Genomic DNA, 17060 nt, shown 5'->3' with positions numbered 1-17060 from the left:
CACCCCACTCGTGCTCTCTACCTAACTATCAAGCAAACATTGACATTTCATTGGTCAACTGTCCTGCAGTCAGTCTCTTAGAGGTTTGCACATGTGTCAATCAAGGCTTATCTCCGCCTTTTTTTTATTATTTGTTGCAGTGAACATTTTCCCTAGCAACCACAAGCTGTTTGCGAGCCTGGGGGCAAGAGTTGTAGGGAGTTGCAGTAGCCTTTCCTGGAAGAGCACATACAGTAGCCTATCTTTGATTGTAACAGAACAATCGGTGTTGTCAGTGTTTCTGTATGCACCGATCAGACATGGTACAATCAGGACACAAACAGAACCAGAGGTCATATCAACCAGTAGTAGGCATAGCCATTCTACTAGTTACAGAAATCTTTGACTGAGTTTGTAAGTTAGCCGGTTTTGTCGCATGGATCTATAATAAAATGGGTTGTCATATTAGCTATACGATGAAGACATAAATAAGTTACCATACACCAACTTTTTGATCCACGAGCTACCGTTACCGGCGTAGCGAGAATAACGTTAGCTGATGTCATTAACACGTAACACTTATTTAACGACGTAGATTCAAGTCGAAAAAGCTGCAAGAAGAATAGCATTAGAAAATGGTATGAATAATATTGACTAATAAATGCGATTGTTTTGAATGCCTTTTTGTTTTTATTATTATCCAAATGTGTATCTTTTATTTCGCTATTGTTCGCTTTTTTGTACAATAATAATATCACTGAAAAATGTAATCAAAAACATTACAACTTATATATTTTTTATTTTTTACTACTGCTCAGATATTAAGATGTTGATATGAATTGTTATCTTATCTAGGCCTACATATTGTTGTCTTTGTATATTTCATAAGTTTCATAAAAAAATAAATAAAAAAAAAACGCCGTCTGGCTTTCCACGCAAATGACGCACTGTGGTCTGGCCACTCGACTCGGTCAGGTTGTTGTTGAGCTTCTAATGGAGTGAAGATGGCACCCTTTCCAGATGAGGTGGATGTTTTCACTGGCCCACATTGGCGAATGAAACAGTTGGTGGGTCTTTACCGCGAGAAGGTGTGTATAAATGCTATTCGTAATATAACCAAGCTTAATGCAACTAAACTGCAATCGTTCAGCTGCGTTGGGTAACGTTATGTCTAGCAAGCTAAGTTAGCTAGCTAGCTAGCTAGCAATCTAGCCAGTTGACGTTATTGGCTAACGATAGCTACGTACTTAGTTAGCCCTGCTAACGTTAATCAAAGTCCACTCTTTGCCAAATGATGCAAAAGCGAAGGCTGTCTTTGCGTGTGCACAACGGCGTATGTTATGTAGCCAGCTAGCAAGCTAGCTAAGTTAATAGCTACTAATGATGGCTGAAATGGGTGTGTTTCCTGATATAACGTAAGCTGTTATGCAAAAACATGAACATGCCGAGGAAGAACGACGTGTTTGTGAGTCTAGTCATCAATAATATCTAAAATCCTCATTGGTCACATTTGCAAGACTATTTTCCAATATGTAATGTATGCTAGCTACCGATATCAGCTACACAGAATAACGTTTGTGGTCTGGTCCTCAGCTGTCGCAGACCAACTTCTCCAACAACAATGATTTCCGGTCCTTCCTCCAGTCTCTCTGCGCCACCTTCAAGGAGTTCAAGATGCATGAGCAGATTGAGAATGAGTGCATTATCGGATTGCTGCAACAGCGCAGCTGCACTGTGTATGATGTGCACTCTGACAACAAGCTCTCGGAGATGCTTTCCCTCTTTGAGAAGGGGCTGCGAAGTGTTAAGGTAATTTCCCTCATATTTCATTGATTTGATGAGCTCTAATTAAATCAACTTGTTATTATTGGGTCCTTCCATGTTGTTCCATGTTCCATGTTACCACAGTTGATAACTGGAATAAAATGGCCTATAGCTATTCCCAGATATATATATATATATGTGTGTAATATAGCTATTCCCAGATATAATGTATGTGATAGCCACAACTAATGTTGGTCTACTGACAGCCTCGTTAGCCCAACTTGCAACAGTACACACACACATACATGCTGCACTTCATGGCTCCTGACAATCATATAATGTAGCTAGCCAACTAGTCACACAATGCTGCTCTTCATGGCTCGTGACAGCCGTATCGTGTGGCTAGCCAACTACCGCTACAATGATAAGTTGGCTAACAAAACAAACTCAATTCCACAAAATCTCACAACTGTCAGCACTTTGTCAGATCGCCAATTCTAACTCAACTAAGTTACACTAGCTAGCAAACGTCAACCTTCAACAACGTCAACATTCAGACTACACAAATTCAGCCCGATTTTGGGCCGATTTCTTGTGTCCCGTCTCAGGCCCAAAAAGTAACGTCAGGAACGGTGAAACAACTTGTAGTGTGACATAATCAAAGATCAGCGATTTGCCGTCTGGGAATAGGACACCCCAACGAAAAGTCTAGCATGTCAGAATTTTTTGTGTTTTCCTGCCTAGTCTGTCATCTCCTGCGACCATGCCTATGACATACCTTTATGTTGACCAATATGATAACAGTGTTCTTTACATGTTAACACAGCCGTTACCTCAAGTTCTCCTTGAAGGATAGAAAGCCCATTCTGTCTCTTTGTGACACCCAGGAATGGGTCCGCAATTGTTTTTTCTTTATTTTATTGTTCTTCTTTGACTCTGAGCACAACGGCTTGCGCTGAATTCCGACTCCCTGGAAGAATCCCACTTCCCTTCACATTTAGTTCGATCTGCGCTCTTCTTCCGACAAAACAAGTGTTTACAGTTTTTACCACTTGACAAAGACCAGAACATCACAAGAGGAGCAACTTGTCACAAAAAGCGAGGCTATTTTAGGTTTTACGCAACGCGAACCTATGGCTAGCTACTGCTATAACATCCATGATAATAAACTACAAGAACACTTGGAATAGGAACCTCCATAATAGTTAACAAGTAACTTGCCTACATTCATGTATTATATTTCCTCTTCACATCTATTGTGGTTAGCCTGCATCTTTAGGTCACTGGATAGTACTGAGTCGGTAGATAAAAAGGGATGAATCCCAGACGAAAACGTAATGCTTCAACTGTATCAACTGTAGTTTTAATGAGGCAGATATAGCCTAGTTGTGGTACGTATGGTTTTGGGAGTCAAAATATACTCAAAACTGAAAGATAGTGAAGGGGAGTCAGATTTTTCCGGGGAGTTGGAATTCGGCACAGCACCCCGCAACCATATTTTAGAGTAGGCTATAAATAAAGCTTGAATACAGTGCTTATTCCATGACTGACAATTTCTTGATCAGACTACCTGAACTCGCGCAATGATGTGCACGTTCATGAAAGACAGCATTATGATGATTGGTCGCGGTCATTCTTGAGTGTTGGAAGTGTCCCGGCCACGACACGGCAATCATTTATGGAACTGTGATCGCCTAATCTGACATGGTGACCATCGTGAAAAAATTAGAGATGACAAAAATATTGTGTAATCTGAACGGGACATAACACATGCGATGTAGTCACAAAGCATGCATCTTCAGACATTCATACTGTCTTACCTACTTCACAGAATCTACGAACAGTGAAGAGCAGTTGTAAGTAGGCAGGCTACAGGAGTCAAGGAATCTAAAATGTTTTAAGAAAGAAATTTATGAACGGAACTTGGTGAACGAGGCCCATTGAAGACGCTATTTTCCCTTTACACTTACACTTTATATCTCTAATAGCAGGAACAGCGCCATCTGCTGGTCAGACCATATGATATCAGACTGTATGATGGGACAAAATACAAACAACCTCTATCTGCATAGGGCAAACTAACAATCACCATATTCACTGGGAATACATGAGTTAGTATGAAGAAACAATACTCCAAAGCACAGCTCCATATTACTTGTTACTTCTCCATATTACTGCCTCACTGGGTTGGGATTGTTTCAGTAATTATCAGTAAATGTAAATCAGTAAAATGGCAGATTTGGGTGAAATCAATTACTTGAATCACACAGATCAAATTATATTTCTACAAAATAATGTTACAGGAATGCATATGTTTTGTGTGCAATGACATGGAATGACCCTATTCAATGTTACCAAAGCGTGTTATTGGACTGCAGGGCTGGACCCCGGATGAAATTTCTGGGTGGGCAGTTAGAAAAGTTTTGGTCTATTGAGTTCTGTTTTGATAAGGGCCTGGGTTCTGCCTAAGCAGTTTTGTGAAGAGAGACAGGGCCTGTTGTTCTTTCTAACCACAGGCAAACCGGAAACAGCCTTTAAAGAAAATTGCAATTATGTAAATTCTAACATTCGTTCTGTTCCAATGTCTGTTTGCTAAGAAGTAGTGGAAAATTCCGCTGCTGCAGAGAGGAAAATGAGGAAATCCAACTCTTTGTTCTCAACAAGGAACAGAAGACAGAATGTTAAGGCTAATTTTAGCTCAGATAAACGGCATTGTATTTAGATTGGGAATGGGTGTTTTAACCTGCACAGAATTGCGTTTTTTTTGCATGACCTACAGTAGTTGTCTTTTATGGCCCTTCAGTAGACACATGATCAGAACACATTTTCATCAAGTATAAATGTTTTATTGCTCTGTTGTTGTAAGGGGGACTGCCTGCCTTTCAAATGAGGGGGAGAGGAGAACAGTCTAGGGATGCACCGATATGAACATTTTTGCCAATACCGATAACAGATATTAACATTGCTGTCATGGCCAATTACCAATATTTACAGATGTCGATATGATCTGTAAAAACAAGTTTCTACAACGCAGAGTTTGGATACTTGATTCTGATTGGCTAGCAGCCGTTGTAAAATACTCTAACCCATGGCTGCGACCACATAACAATTAGTATTAATGCGCCGTCAATCTCATTGACAAGGCCATTGATAAGATCAAGCGGTAGGCTAGGCTACTATGCTTTGCGTAGCAGCCACACGCAGCAACCTCGCCTTTTTCGTATCCTATTACAAAAACGCACTCATCAGTCCGACTCCAACACTTCCGCTATCGCGTCGGGCCTAACAACGCCCCGTAGCTGTTGTAAAATCCAGTGTAACCTACTGCCTCTCGTGGTCAATTACTATCTAATTTCTAATATCTAATTTCTATGATAATCAAATACTGAAAAGCACATTCTCTAACACTGTCTCTATCTCCAAAACATTTAGTAAAGCCCATAAATCATAGATTTACCGCATTGTTTCCTCTCAAAAACAACACACAACAACAGCAGCTAGACAGAAATAATTATCGGTTGTTGACATCCGTCCTGTTTCTCCTATTTTTTCCGATACGATATATCAAACAATGACTAACATCGGCCGATACAGATATGATTGCCTATATATCGTGCATCCCTAGAATAGTCAGTCTCATAGTCATTTACTCGTGTTGTAAAGAATGTTGCGTGTGAATGACACATCTCTGTGTGTGCCTAATACTTGTTGCATTTGCCCTGATGTGTTGTTAGAGTGAGTATGAGCAGCTGAACTATGCCCAGCAGCTCAAGGAGAGACTGGAGGCCTTCACACAGGACTTCCTGCCCCACATGAAGGAGGAGGAGGAGGTAGAAAACACATTCCTTTGCATATCCTCTTCCAACTGCTTATTTATTGTGATCAAGCTACATATGCCAACGTGCGTATTGCTCTACAAAGCCTAGTGTCCAGACTGTAAAACATGAAAGTAGTAAGACAATAGGAATGATCTCATGCATGTGCTTGTGAAGTACTCTATGGTGTGTGTTTGTGTCCTACTGTACTCTATGGTATGTGTTTGTGTCCTACAGTACTCTATGGTGTGTGTTTGTGTCCTACAGTACTCTATGGTGTGTGTTTGTGTCCTACAGTACTCTATGGTGTGTGTTTGTGTCCTACTGTATGGTATGTGTTTGTGTCCTACTCTATGGTATGTGTTTGTGTCCTACTGTATGGTACAGTATGTGTTTGTGTCCTACTGTATGGTATGTGTTTGTGTCCTACTCTATAGTATGTGTTTGTGTCCTACTCTATGGTATGTGTTTGTGTCCTACTGTACGGTGTGTGCTTGTGTCCTACTGTGTGTGTAAACAAACGAGATGTGTTCCAGGTGTTTCAGCCCATGCTGATGCAATACTTCTCCTACGAGGAGCTGAAGGACATAAAGAAGCAGGTGATTGCCCAGCACTCTAGCCAGCAGCCGCAGGACCAGGCTGCCGAGGTGCTGAAGGGCCTCAGCCTGTGGAGCCAGGCAGAGGAGCTGCACAAGGCGTTCAAATACGCTGACCACGAGAAGACCGGCCAGGGTTAGTCTAACACAGCATCCTTTCTAGACGTCTAGACACGTTGTATTTGCATCCCGGTGAGATTCTGTTCCTTCACTCACTCTCGCCAAGCGCAAATTTCTAGTATCTAGCGTTGATGTTACAGTGACGCAGTGGATGTGACGAGCACTCCAGGAAATATGTTTGCCAAATACACTCTGATCTAAATATTACTCAAGCCTGGGCGGTAGTAACTTACTGATTCAGTCAGACCGGTTAATCTCACTTCTACTCGAGTTTCTAATGAACTTTGAGCAGCGGAGAAGTGAATTCCTTTACTAGCCTGACATCCTCCCAGTCCTCAGATGCTCTCTTCGTGTGCGCAACTGTGTCTGCTGCCGTCCCTCAGAGCTGGAGAAAGGGCCCTCCTCGACCCACATCTGGGAGCTCCCCACCGAGGTCATGCTGAGAGTGTTCGGCTGCCTGAGCCCTGAAGACCTGTGCGTGTGTGGCCAGGTGTGCACAGCCTGGGCAGAGCTGGCCAAGACGGGCTCCCTGTGGAGGCACCTGTACCCCGTGCGCTGGGTCAGAGGTAAGCTCCTCAGCTAGAGGCTCTCACAGCCCCTCACTTCCTGTTGGCTCCTCTAGTCGAAGCTGCTGCTTCTGAACCGGTTGCCCACAGCAGGATCTGAACGCAGAAGAGCTCTTGCTCGGTGCTTATTGAGCTGGTGAGTGTGAGTGTGTCTGATGGTTCCCTGTGTGTCTGGGTCTGGGTTCTCCCAGGGGACTACTACCAGGGGCCACCCAGCGGTCTGGACCTGGAGCCGGATGAGGACTGGGTGAAGAGTCTGCAGGATGAGGGCCGCGCTTATCAGGAACGGGATGAGGACGCAGATGTGGATGAGTCTGGTGAGCTCTTGCACAACAAGGATCATGTGAGGCGGTCATATTTCAGAATGGCAAGGCAAGGAAGGCAAGACAAATATATTTGTATAGCACATTTCAGCAACAAGGCAATTCAAAGGGCAACACCGAATGGTAAACATACTGTAGCACTCACAACCCCTGCTCTCAATGAACTAATATTCATAGTAGGGATGGGAATTTCGACAAATTTTAAAACCGAGTAACCTAACCTAATCCTACTCAAGTAACCGATATACCGTCCAGACAGAGCGCATTTAACCCCGGCCCCCTCGGAGGGGAAAACTTTATTACCGTGGCGAGGCTTTCATGTCTCTTCCATGTCCTTGCAAATAAACATCTTTAAAAGCTGATGTGTGGTTGGATGCATTACTTACCATCAGATTGAATAACCCACAACCAAGTTTTCATGAAGCTATCGGAATCGAAAAACGCAGCCTTTTAATGTGGATGCACTGCCCAGCTCATAGCCTATTAAGGGTTAGGGTTAGGCTACTCTGAAAGCTCGAAAATGTAAGTATCAAAACAAATGAAGTGGCATATAGGCTATACTCACTAGTTCTCTCATAGGCTACCTACGCTGTAACAGGTTTGAAAGTCCGAGGCTCGATACATAAAATGCTTTAACACTATGCAAAACCACGGTGTAGTTTGATCCGAAAATCCTTAACAGTACGGAAAACCAAACCATGGACAGCTAGCATTAGCAAGCCTATGGGCTAATTATTGCTAGTTTTCGTGACCACGTAATTTTGCACCAAAGCACTGTGTCCATGTAAATAAATATAGCTTTTAAAATGTAACCAGTTAGCTGTCTAGACAGTAGTCAACTAGTAATCAGTCATCACTGCCCCTGACAGCTTGGCTGCATTTATAATTTTTCCGATTGGTGCACTTTCAGATATTCAGTTTAATAGCCAGGCAGGGGGACTCCCAGACAGCTGACGAGTCATGCCCTATCTAACATCTGATCATTGGTTGCCCGAAAGAGCCGCAGTGACGTTGGCAGCGCCTTTCTGAACCAGGCCAGGTCCAGCCTGGCTTATGTGCATGGCTGCAGAATGGTTTCGTTCTCTTTTTCTTTCCTTTGAATAGATCTTCTCGTTGAGTTGCTGTAACTCGAACTGAGGCGTCCGAGAGCCACTGATTTCGTGACAGGAAATATCCAGAACAGTGGCTCTCGGACGCCTCAATTCGACGTAGAGCAACTAAACGAGAAGATCTATTCAAAGGAAAGGAAAAGAGAACCAAACCATTCTGCACTAACTATATTTTGACGTTTAATCCGAGTAGTCAGGATATCAAATCAACAGTATTAAAGCACTGGCATATTCTATCATCGGATAAATCCCTCAATAATGTTTTCCAACACCAACCTTTATTTACATATAAACGTGCTGCATATGTAATTCCCACGTGAGAATGGGTTGACTGAAATGATCCATGGGTTGGGTTGATTGAAATTGGGTTGATTGAAATGGTCCACAGGTGCGACACGACTATAAAAGCCGGAACAAGCACCTGTTCAGTAGGCTAAACACTGAAGAAGGCAGATCCGAAACGCGTCTGTCAGGTCTGTCCACCATTATGAATTAAAGAGCATAAACATAGTTTTGAGTGCGGACCCTTCTTTATTGTTATTCATTAAATGAAAAAAATCTCTACTTTGTAAAATAATAAGCTTGGGATGCTACAATTATAAACTGAAAGTGTCTGCTCTGCTCCACTAGTCTGACACTCAGATTGAATTGCTATTCAGATTCAGGGGCGGGAGCCAGGCTACTGATCCTCTCCTTCACCGTCCACGCGCAGCAGAGTGGCTCGCAGCCTCGCAGCACAGGGCAACGGTGTTCACGTTACGGCATGACAAGCACCAGAGTTTACAGATTGACTCATTGATGTTATGAGGTTCCCTAGCTATTAGCATTGGGTTTAAATCCGAAATATTACCGAATAGGCGCTTTTGCTTTTGGAAATCCTCCGACACCGTCTAGAGTAACCAACTGAGCAGCCCTTTCACTTTCCTTTGCGAACGGTCTTTGCAAACTATTTTACTAACTTTTTTTCCGTTAGATTTGTGTTTGCCCCAAACATTAAATAAGCGAATGGTCTGAAAGTAGTTTGGTGAGCTGGACAGACGGTTGGCACGTGCACTCAGCTTAGAGAGTAGCAGAGAGGAAAGGGAGTAGCAGAGGGATAGAGAGAAGCAGATCACTACTCACACGCACACTGCCCCAGAGGGACAGAGTAGCAGAGAGGGAGAGAGACGCACACTGCCCCGACACACTGCCTCGACCCAACTCAGAAATACGTCTCACTCTTAAAGTACCGGTACTAATAAAATGAGGTATTATACCGTTTTTGACGGCAGGGTATCGCAGTACGTTTCTAGTATCTGTATACAGTGCAACACTACTTCTGACTTAATAATAACCGTAACCTAGCTACTACGCGAAGCGTTCCGTTCTAGCAGGAAGTAGTTTTTTGGTTGTTGTTTTTTTATAACAATAAAATCGATTTTGGGGCAGCATGGCGATTTAAAAATCGTCACACACAAAAATCGCGATTTCTAACAGAATCGATTTTTTCTCCCATCCCTACGCATCATATTGGGTTGGGGGCGTGGAGCCCTCTCCCGGCTACCCACCTGCCCCCACCGGTGAAGACCGTGTTTCTCTAGCCCTCCCAGTTGTGGGATCCGTGGCGTGGACAGTGTCGTGATGGTGAGACTCCGCCCCCTCAGGTCAGAGCTGGTCGTGGACAGTGTACCTCTCTCTGGGCCACCCACCTGCCCCCACCAGTGAAGACCCTGTGTCTTTAGCCCTCTCACGGGCTGAGTTGTGGGGTGCATGGTGTGGTGGCAAGACTCCGCCCCCTCGGGTCAGAGCGGTTTGGGTGTAGTGCAGTTACTTCCGGGCAATCTCTATACACCCACTGGTGAAAACCGTGTGTCTCTAGCCCGCTCAGGGGCTGAGTTGTGGAGTTCATGGAATGGATAGTGGCGTGGTGCTGAGACTCCGCCCGCTTGGGTCAGAGCTGATTGAGCACAGTACAGTGACCTCTTGGCAATCTCCTTGCCCCCACCGGTGAAGACCGTGTGTCTCTAGCCCTCTCAGGGGCTGAGTTGTGGGGTGCATGGCGTGGTGGCGTGGTCCCCTCGGATCAGAGCCAGTCGGGGACAGTGTAGCCTGCTGAGCAGTAGTCATAACTAGACCACCGAGGATCTGGAAAATGTGCGGTGTCATACAGTAGGACCCCACTTATCCGAACTCAACGAGACCAAAGGTCGTTCGTATCTCTGAAATGTCCGGATGAATGAAACTTAAAAATTCTTAAATCTTAAAATGCACCAAATTCAATAAGCGGTATACTTGTTTCATATAGACTCATAATAGACCGATAAATACCCTTAATTACTTATGAAAATGCATCAAAATTGCAATCAAATAGCCAACTAAACTCATATAGCCTAGCCTATACAGTATTTCAAGTTTCTTCTCAATTGTGAGGACGACTCGTTCGCGTTTTGCGCTCGACATTTTCCCGCTTTAGAGTAACAAAGAAATGAAACGTGACAGTAGGCTACAGCCTACAGGCAACATGTAGGTCTACATACAATTCTGTTTTTATTCACAGTAGGATCCAGTACATGTTTATTATGACAGATTTAAATGCAAGTACAGTACTGTAATGGAAATCCCACCAGTAACCAAATAGCAGGCTCCAAAAAAAAAAGAAAATAATGTTTTTTAAGCCTGTCCGGTAGACCGGGAGGTTCGGATCTCTGAAGTTCGGATGAGTGGGTTCCTACTTTAGTGTTTTTGTTTTGATGTTCTGGGACCACTGCCTCTTGTGGTAGCAACATAGAACTGACCACACATTCCTCAGTATTGTGACAGTATTACTACTTTTTAAACCCTTAATAAGCATTATTTGACCTTTCAATTCCCTTCACTTACATAAACAGAGATTGAGTGTGTGGTCTCTGAAATAATAAAGAAAAAGAATGTATAACTAACAGAAATACTTACACAAATAACTAAATAGACTAACTCAAATACTCATTGAATTGCTGAAACTGAACAAGGAACACAGTCTATCTAAGCCTGTTGCTGCCCTCCCGTGGCCGAAAATGGTAAATGCAGTCTATCTGCCTCTATTGCTGAAACTGAACAAGGAACACAGTAGCTGAATCCCAATCTGAGTGCGCACACCACCCTTGCGGCCCCTTGCGGCCTGAGGCCTGAGCACTTAAATGACGGGCCAGAGGGTGCAGGGCCGTGAATTAAATGGGACAGCACTTCCAGCTGTGCGCCAACGATTCCCAAGCCAGTTTGCGTCTACGCGTTTCGCAACCCAGTTTAGCGATAACACCATTGAGTTTAGGGTTAAGGAAGACCCTAACCCCTAACCCTAACCTTAAACCTAAACCTAACCCTAACCCTAAACTCTATGGTGTTCTTGCTAAACTGGATTGTGAAAAGTAATCTCGCAGCCAGTTTAGCTCAATGTCCCTCCCACTTTGTTTTCATTGGCTGCTGCGTCCCTCCGAGGCAGAGGCTGCTCTGACGCGCTCCTCAGCCCTCCGCTCAGCTCTGCAAATTGACCGACTGACGTCTGTTTTAATTTAATAATAATAAAAATGTTGGGTGGGATATGTTTGCAGCATGTGGATTTCAAGATCAATGTTGTGTTATCGGCAAATGTCATAATTTGTGTGTGATGCACTCAGATCATGACTCGGATGCACTCAAGCACTGTGTCACATGAGACGCGGTGGACTGTGGGTATTTTCTGCTCCTAAGTCCGCGAAACTGCGGACTTTCGGTAAGTGCGGTTAAAGTGCGCAAAATGGCGGCAGTGGCGCACTTCAGTTTTGGGACTACCCTGAGCCCTTGTGGACTTAGCGGGAACGCGCATGTAAAGCCACAAGGCCGCGAGTGCTCTGCACTTTCGCCCAAGTGCGCGATTTGGGATTCAGCTAGTCTTTCTAAGCCTGTTGCTGCCCTCCCGTGGCTGAAAATGGTAAATGCAGTCTATCTGCCTCGTGGTAGCAACATAGAACTGCAGGTTCTGGGACCACTGCCTCTTGTGGTAGCAACATGGAACTGCAGGTCAACAACATGACGGAGGAAGCCAGGGAGGAAGCCAGGGAGGGAGGGAGTGACAACCGGACATTTGCTATCATTGGTGCGCTGGCTCACAGCCACACACAAAAGTTGAGATGGCAATGTTTTCAAAAAGCCGGAGCGCTCAAAAAAATCTCTGTATACAGCGCTTTTCACCAGGCAGCCGCCAACGCTCTATACTCTTTGGTAACAATTGAAAAAGGGCACAGGCGCTCAGAAATGCGCGCTTTCACAGCCAAACATGCCATATTGTACAGCCTTTAGATTAACAGAGTAATGTTTATTTTCCGACTAGCAGATAGCCTACTCGGGTACTCGGTTAAACGTGCACATGCCTAATTCATAGGCTACAGAAATATCAGGAAATGGCAGGAAAAGCATTAGGTCTCACTGGCCTTTTTTGTTGTTGTAAATTTGGTTAAATTGCATTCCAAGTGGCATTAAAATATCTTGAAACGTCTTACATTGAACTTGCTGAGACCTGCAGATACCCGTACATGGATGGACCATTAACAATTAACAAAAATTAAAAGGTTGCTTACTGAATCCTCTAATTTCTTTGCTCTCTGTCCTGTCCAGATGAGTCTTTTGATGACTCTCTGGCGATACGAGCCGCTCAGAGGGAGAAGAAGCTCCTGAATGGGATGATCCAGAACCTTCTGCCCGCTGTGGGCCCCTCTGTCAAGTCCATCGTCCTGGCCTACAGCTCCACGGTCTCCAGCAAGATGGTGCGGATCACACACAGCTGTCCTTTTCTGGCTCAATAATGCTGAACCAAAACTAGAACGTCCAGAGTCTAGCTACCTTATACCTCTTGAGTTCCTTCACGTCAATTGTTGAGTCTCAGAAGATTAGCGACGTGTTGACCTAAAAGTGATCTGAAATGAACAAACAATTAACTGTGTGTGTGATCCTGTTTCAGGTGCGTCAGATCCTCAGTCTCTGTCCCAACCTCACCCACCTGGATCTGACCCAGACTGACATCACAGACTCCGCCTTTGAGAGGTAGCCTGTCACTGCCCCCATTCACCATTATTCACTAGCAATGGCTTGCAGTCAGATGTATATGTAGCAGATCTGCAGACCAACATTTTTTTTTTTTACTGTCCTTAGTGCTCATTATATGATCTGTAGAAGTCATGATGTTTAGTTTCCTTCTTTCCTAATGAAGTTATTTGCTGTTTCCTTCTTTCAGCTGGTCATCTCTGGGGGCGTGTCTCTCTCTGGAGCACCTGGACCTATCGGGCTGTGAGAAGATCACTGACCATACCCTGAAGAAGTTGTCTCTGGGACTGGGAGACCCAACCTTGCCCGCGTCCTCGGAGAAGTGCTGCGATCGGCCAGCCAAGCTCCTCAAGAGCCCCCCAGGCCCCATCAGCCTGCTGGACGGACGGGACCTCAGTCTGACCAGTCAGGGCCGGCTGGCCCTCATCTTCAAGCAGAGGCCCGGCCGGAGGGGCGCCCCCTACGCCCCCACCCAGGTGTGGGTCCTGGACCCCTCGGAGCTGGCTGACATCGAGGACACCGTGGAGTGGGACCAGCAGCGGGGCACGCCCGTGCCCGATGGGAAGGGCTTTGTGAAGATGCAGACGGGAGGAGGAGGTTCCTGCTGCTGCAGGAGGAGCAAGAGGCGGGGCCTCAGGACCGGCTTTGGCACCCCCTTCTGGCAGCAGCAGTACGGGCAGTTGTCCAGCTGCGGTCATTCTGCCTGCTGCTACGGTGAGACAGCCCTCAGGACTACTAATGGGCCGCAGTGTGAGTCAGACGCCACCGGGGGCAGCAGTTGCACAGAGTTTCGGACTACATGCTCATATGAGGGCCAGCAGTACCCAGAGCGTGACTACAGGACTAACCAATCAGGAGCCAAGCGCTCCCTGAGGTTCCTCAGTCTCTCTGGATGCTATCAGGTCACCGACCTGGGCTTGAGGTAAACATACTGGGTCACTTCCAGTTAGTTAACTGGATTTGACATTTTCACGTAAAGGCATAATAACAACATTCACTTTTGATATTGAGATGAAGATTATTGGTTTGTGTATGTGTTCCTATTACATGTTTATACTGTATATTTACTGTGCCTGTCTGTGTCAGGGCTTTGTCCCAGCGAGGAGGGCTCCCTCTGCTGGAGCATCTCAACCTGTCAGGATGCCTCCTCGTCACAGAGGCGGGGCTCCATGACCTGGTGTCAGCGTGTCCCGCCATCAATGATGAGCACTTCTACTACTGTGACAACATCAATGGTATAACGCACACACACACACACACACACACACACACACATGCACACACACAGCCACAGACACCATCTTTGGCAATTAGCCATTAGGCAAACCAGCACTGGGTTGCACCGATTGTTGCGTAAGTTGAAACGTAGCCTAGTTTGAGCGTCATTTCTATTTTAGGTGGGAGTTTACGCGCTACTTACATTTTAAGGGTTGCACCAGCTGGAATAGTTCCACCGTAGGCATAAGTTACAACTTCACCAGCGCTTTGCAAGTGTGAAGTCATCTGTAAAATAACAGTTCGGGGCGCATCGTTTGTGGGATCTTGGTGGATTTAATTATTTCTTATTTATCTCACTTATTGAGCATGACGTTGTAGCCTACAAAATAACATTACATTAAAAACAACCATAAACACAAACAACACTCGTAGGCTTTATTTTCAGAGGATCATAATGTGGTAAATTACACTGTAATGATGAACAGTAGGCTCACCACAGATGTAGCCTAACAAAGTTCAGTCTATGAAACACCTAACAAATAGCAATAGCATGATCATTTGGCCACAGGAAGTGAAAACGTAATTTTTTGCTAACGTAGTGGGGGGATTTGGGAATGTATGTTATACAGAGTCTAGCCCCTCACTGCTGGTCACTACTTGCGTTTGTGGAGTAGGATGGGTGAATGTTGGTGGTGGTTATTACTGGTGGTGAATTCCTGTATGTGGGTTTTATTCTCATCAACGTGAGAGTCTGTCCTACTGAATGGTAGCTAAACGTGGAAGCAGAACTTGATGTGATGACAAACCTAACACCACCACACAGCATGTGTCCCAGTGTATGCGTTGCTTCTATGGTGAGGTGGAGGTAAGTGGGGATTACTGTAGAAGGAGAGCTGCTTTCTGAGATTTGTATCGTACAACCTCACTCTGAACTCTTGCAACAACCATCTCTGTAATGTCTTAACTGTTGTCCTGAGCAGACCAGCATGGTAACTGCTAAGCCTAGCACGTATAGCTGACATATTTGGAAAACACCCTCTGATGGCCATGCGGGCTGTGCTAAGCCCATAGCGGTCCCTTTAGTCTGGTATGGTAGCCTATGCTTAGTGTGAGTGAGTGAGTGAGTGAGTGAGTGAGTGAGTGAGTGAGTGAGTGAGTGAGTGAGTGAGCGTTGCTTAGTATGTGAGAGTGAGTGAGTGAGTGAGTGAGTGAGTGAGTGAGTGAGTGAGTGAGTGAGTGAGTGAGTGAGTGAGTGAGTGAGTGTGCGTGCGTGTGTTGCTTAGGATGTGAGTGTGAGTGTGAGTGCGTGTGCATGTGCGTGTGTGTGCGTGTTTTCTCACTGCGCTGTCTCTCTGCAGGTCCCCATGCTGCCACAGCCAGCGGCTGCCAGAACCTGCAGTGTGGCTTCAGGGCGTGCTGTCGCTCTGGAGAGTGATCTGGTCTCAATCAGACAGCCAGCTCCCCCTCCTCTCTTCCTGGGGGGGGGGTCTGGTCTCTGGTCCCCCACCCTCCCATACCACGTTTCCTCATTGCACTTTAATCTGGAAATATCATTCGTACTTTGTGGCACTCATAATGTTTCTTGATGAAACTCCTTGAAAAAAAAAATTGCTCATGACATTTCCATCTGTATTTCTTGGAAATACTCCTTAAAAAATGAAAATATATAAATGGGTGTTCGATGAAGTATCTGCAAATGTAAATTCTGTTTCCTCTTTGTTGATTTTGAAAAAGTGTTTGCTTCTGCGTTTTGTTTTTTCGAGTCTCTGAAAAGCGAAAGTGAGCACCTGGCTGTTTTCTGTAGTGAATTGAACCATGTTTCAGTCACCAAGTGTCCTGTAGTCCACTCACACTTGTGTGCTTTAGACCACTCATTTATAATTACTCTAGGTTTACGTGATTGATTGATTATTAATAACAGGCATCAAATTAGACTTTTCAGGGGCTTACTCTCACCGTTTAATTTTTGTCAATCATAACGCAATAGATCTGCAATCCCAGTGATCAATCACAATAAGAAGAGCTGCTGGGTTTCATCCCTATCTCTTTGACGTCACCCCTGTGTCACCCATAATGCTCGTAATCTTTTATTGTTCAAGAAACAAGATTATTCTGACATTTTTGTGAAAGTGGTTTCTTCTCGTCACTCCATTCATCAGCAGGATGCAGAATCAAAATATTTGCATTTTTCTCTTGGGACAGAGGGTTGATTTAATGCAGATGTTCTGAGAGAGACAGACTACAGCGAGGAGATCTGGGGGCCGTTCCCCTGTTGTGAGAGAGGCACGGTGGGCGCTCCTCAACATGTAAAGCACTGTACACCAGTCTCCAGGAGACACGTCTGCTTGTTCAACTACCTGCATGAGGAGCTCTACTGGTTATGTAAAATTCAGAAGGAGAACAATAAAATGATCATGGATCTGAAACGTGGGTGGCTGCTGGCCTTTCTGAATGTTTGGTTCTGAGGCACTGTCATGTCTGGTGTTACTGATCAGCAGAATGAAGGATCTCTTTACAAGTGAAACACCAATAATTT

The 17060-nt window shown here is 44.9% G+C and overlaps 1 protein-coding gene across 2 annotated transcripts; it reads left to right on the top strand.

The window, feature by feature from the left end:
* The first annotated feature begins 931 nt into the window (after positions 1-931).
* Positions 932-16914, top strand: fbxl5 (F-box and leucine-rich repeat protein 5). 2 transcript variants are annotated; one of them, XM_084444905.1, is made up of 11 exons: positions 932-1067; positions 1573-1788; positions 5478-5573; positions 6095-6290; positions 6658-6840; positions 7032-7157; positions 12881-13029; positions 13224-13306; positions 13497-14228; positions 14393-14541; positions 15883-16914. In XM_084444905.1, the coding sequence occupies exons 1-11, from the start codon at positions 984-986 to the stop codon at positions 15957-15959; spliced, it is 2091 nt and encodes a 696-aa protein (XP_084301031.1). In that variant the 5' UTR covers positions 932-983; the 3' UTR covers positions 15960-16914. The 2 variants fall into 2 exon arrangements, with proteins under 2 accessions (XP_084301031.1, XP_084301030.1); XM_084444904.1 differs by having other exon boundaries at positions 14393-16914.
* The last annotated feature ends 146 nt before the right edge of the window (positions 16915-17060 follow it).

The sequence above is a fragment of the Borostomias antarcticus genome (assembly GCF_949987555.1).
Source record: "Borostomias antarcticus genome assembly, chromosome: 10".
NCBI classification, from domain to species: domain Eukaryota; kingdom Metazoa; phylum Chordata; class Actinopteri; order Stomiiformes; family Stomiidae; genus Borostomias; species Borostomias antarcticus.
This window is presented reverse-complemented; position numbering and strand designations above follow the sequence as displayed.

Excerpts from the sequence above, each read along its gene's own strand:
- fbxl5 (XM_084444904.1), top strand. The coding sequence starts at position 984 with ATGGCACCCTTTCCAGATGAGGTGGATGTTTTCACTGGCCCACATTGG. Across the intron at positions 13,307-13,496 it reads ACAGACTCCGCCTTTGAGAG|CTGGTCATCTCTGGGGGCGT; the intron begins GTAGCCTGTCAC and ends TCCTTCTTTCAG. Across the intron at positions 14,229-14,392 it reads GTCACCGACCTGGGCTTGAG|GGCTTTGTCCCAGCGAGGAG; the intron begins GTAAACATACTG and ends TGTCTGTGTCAG.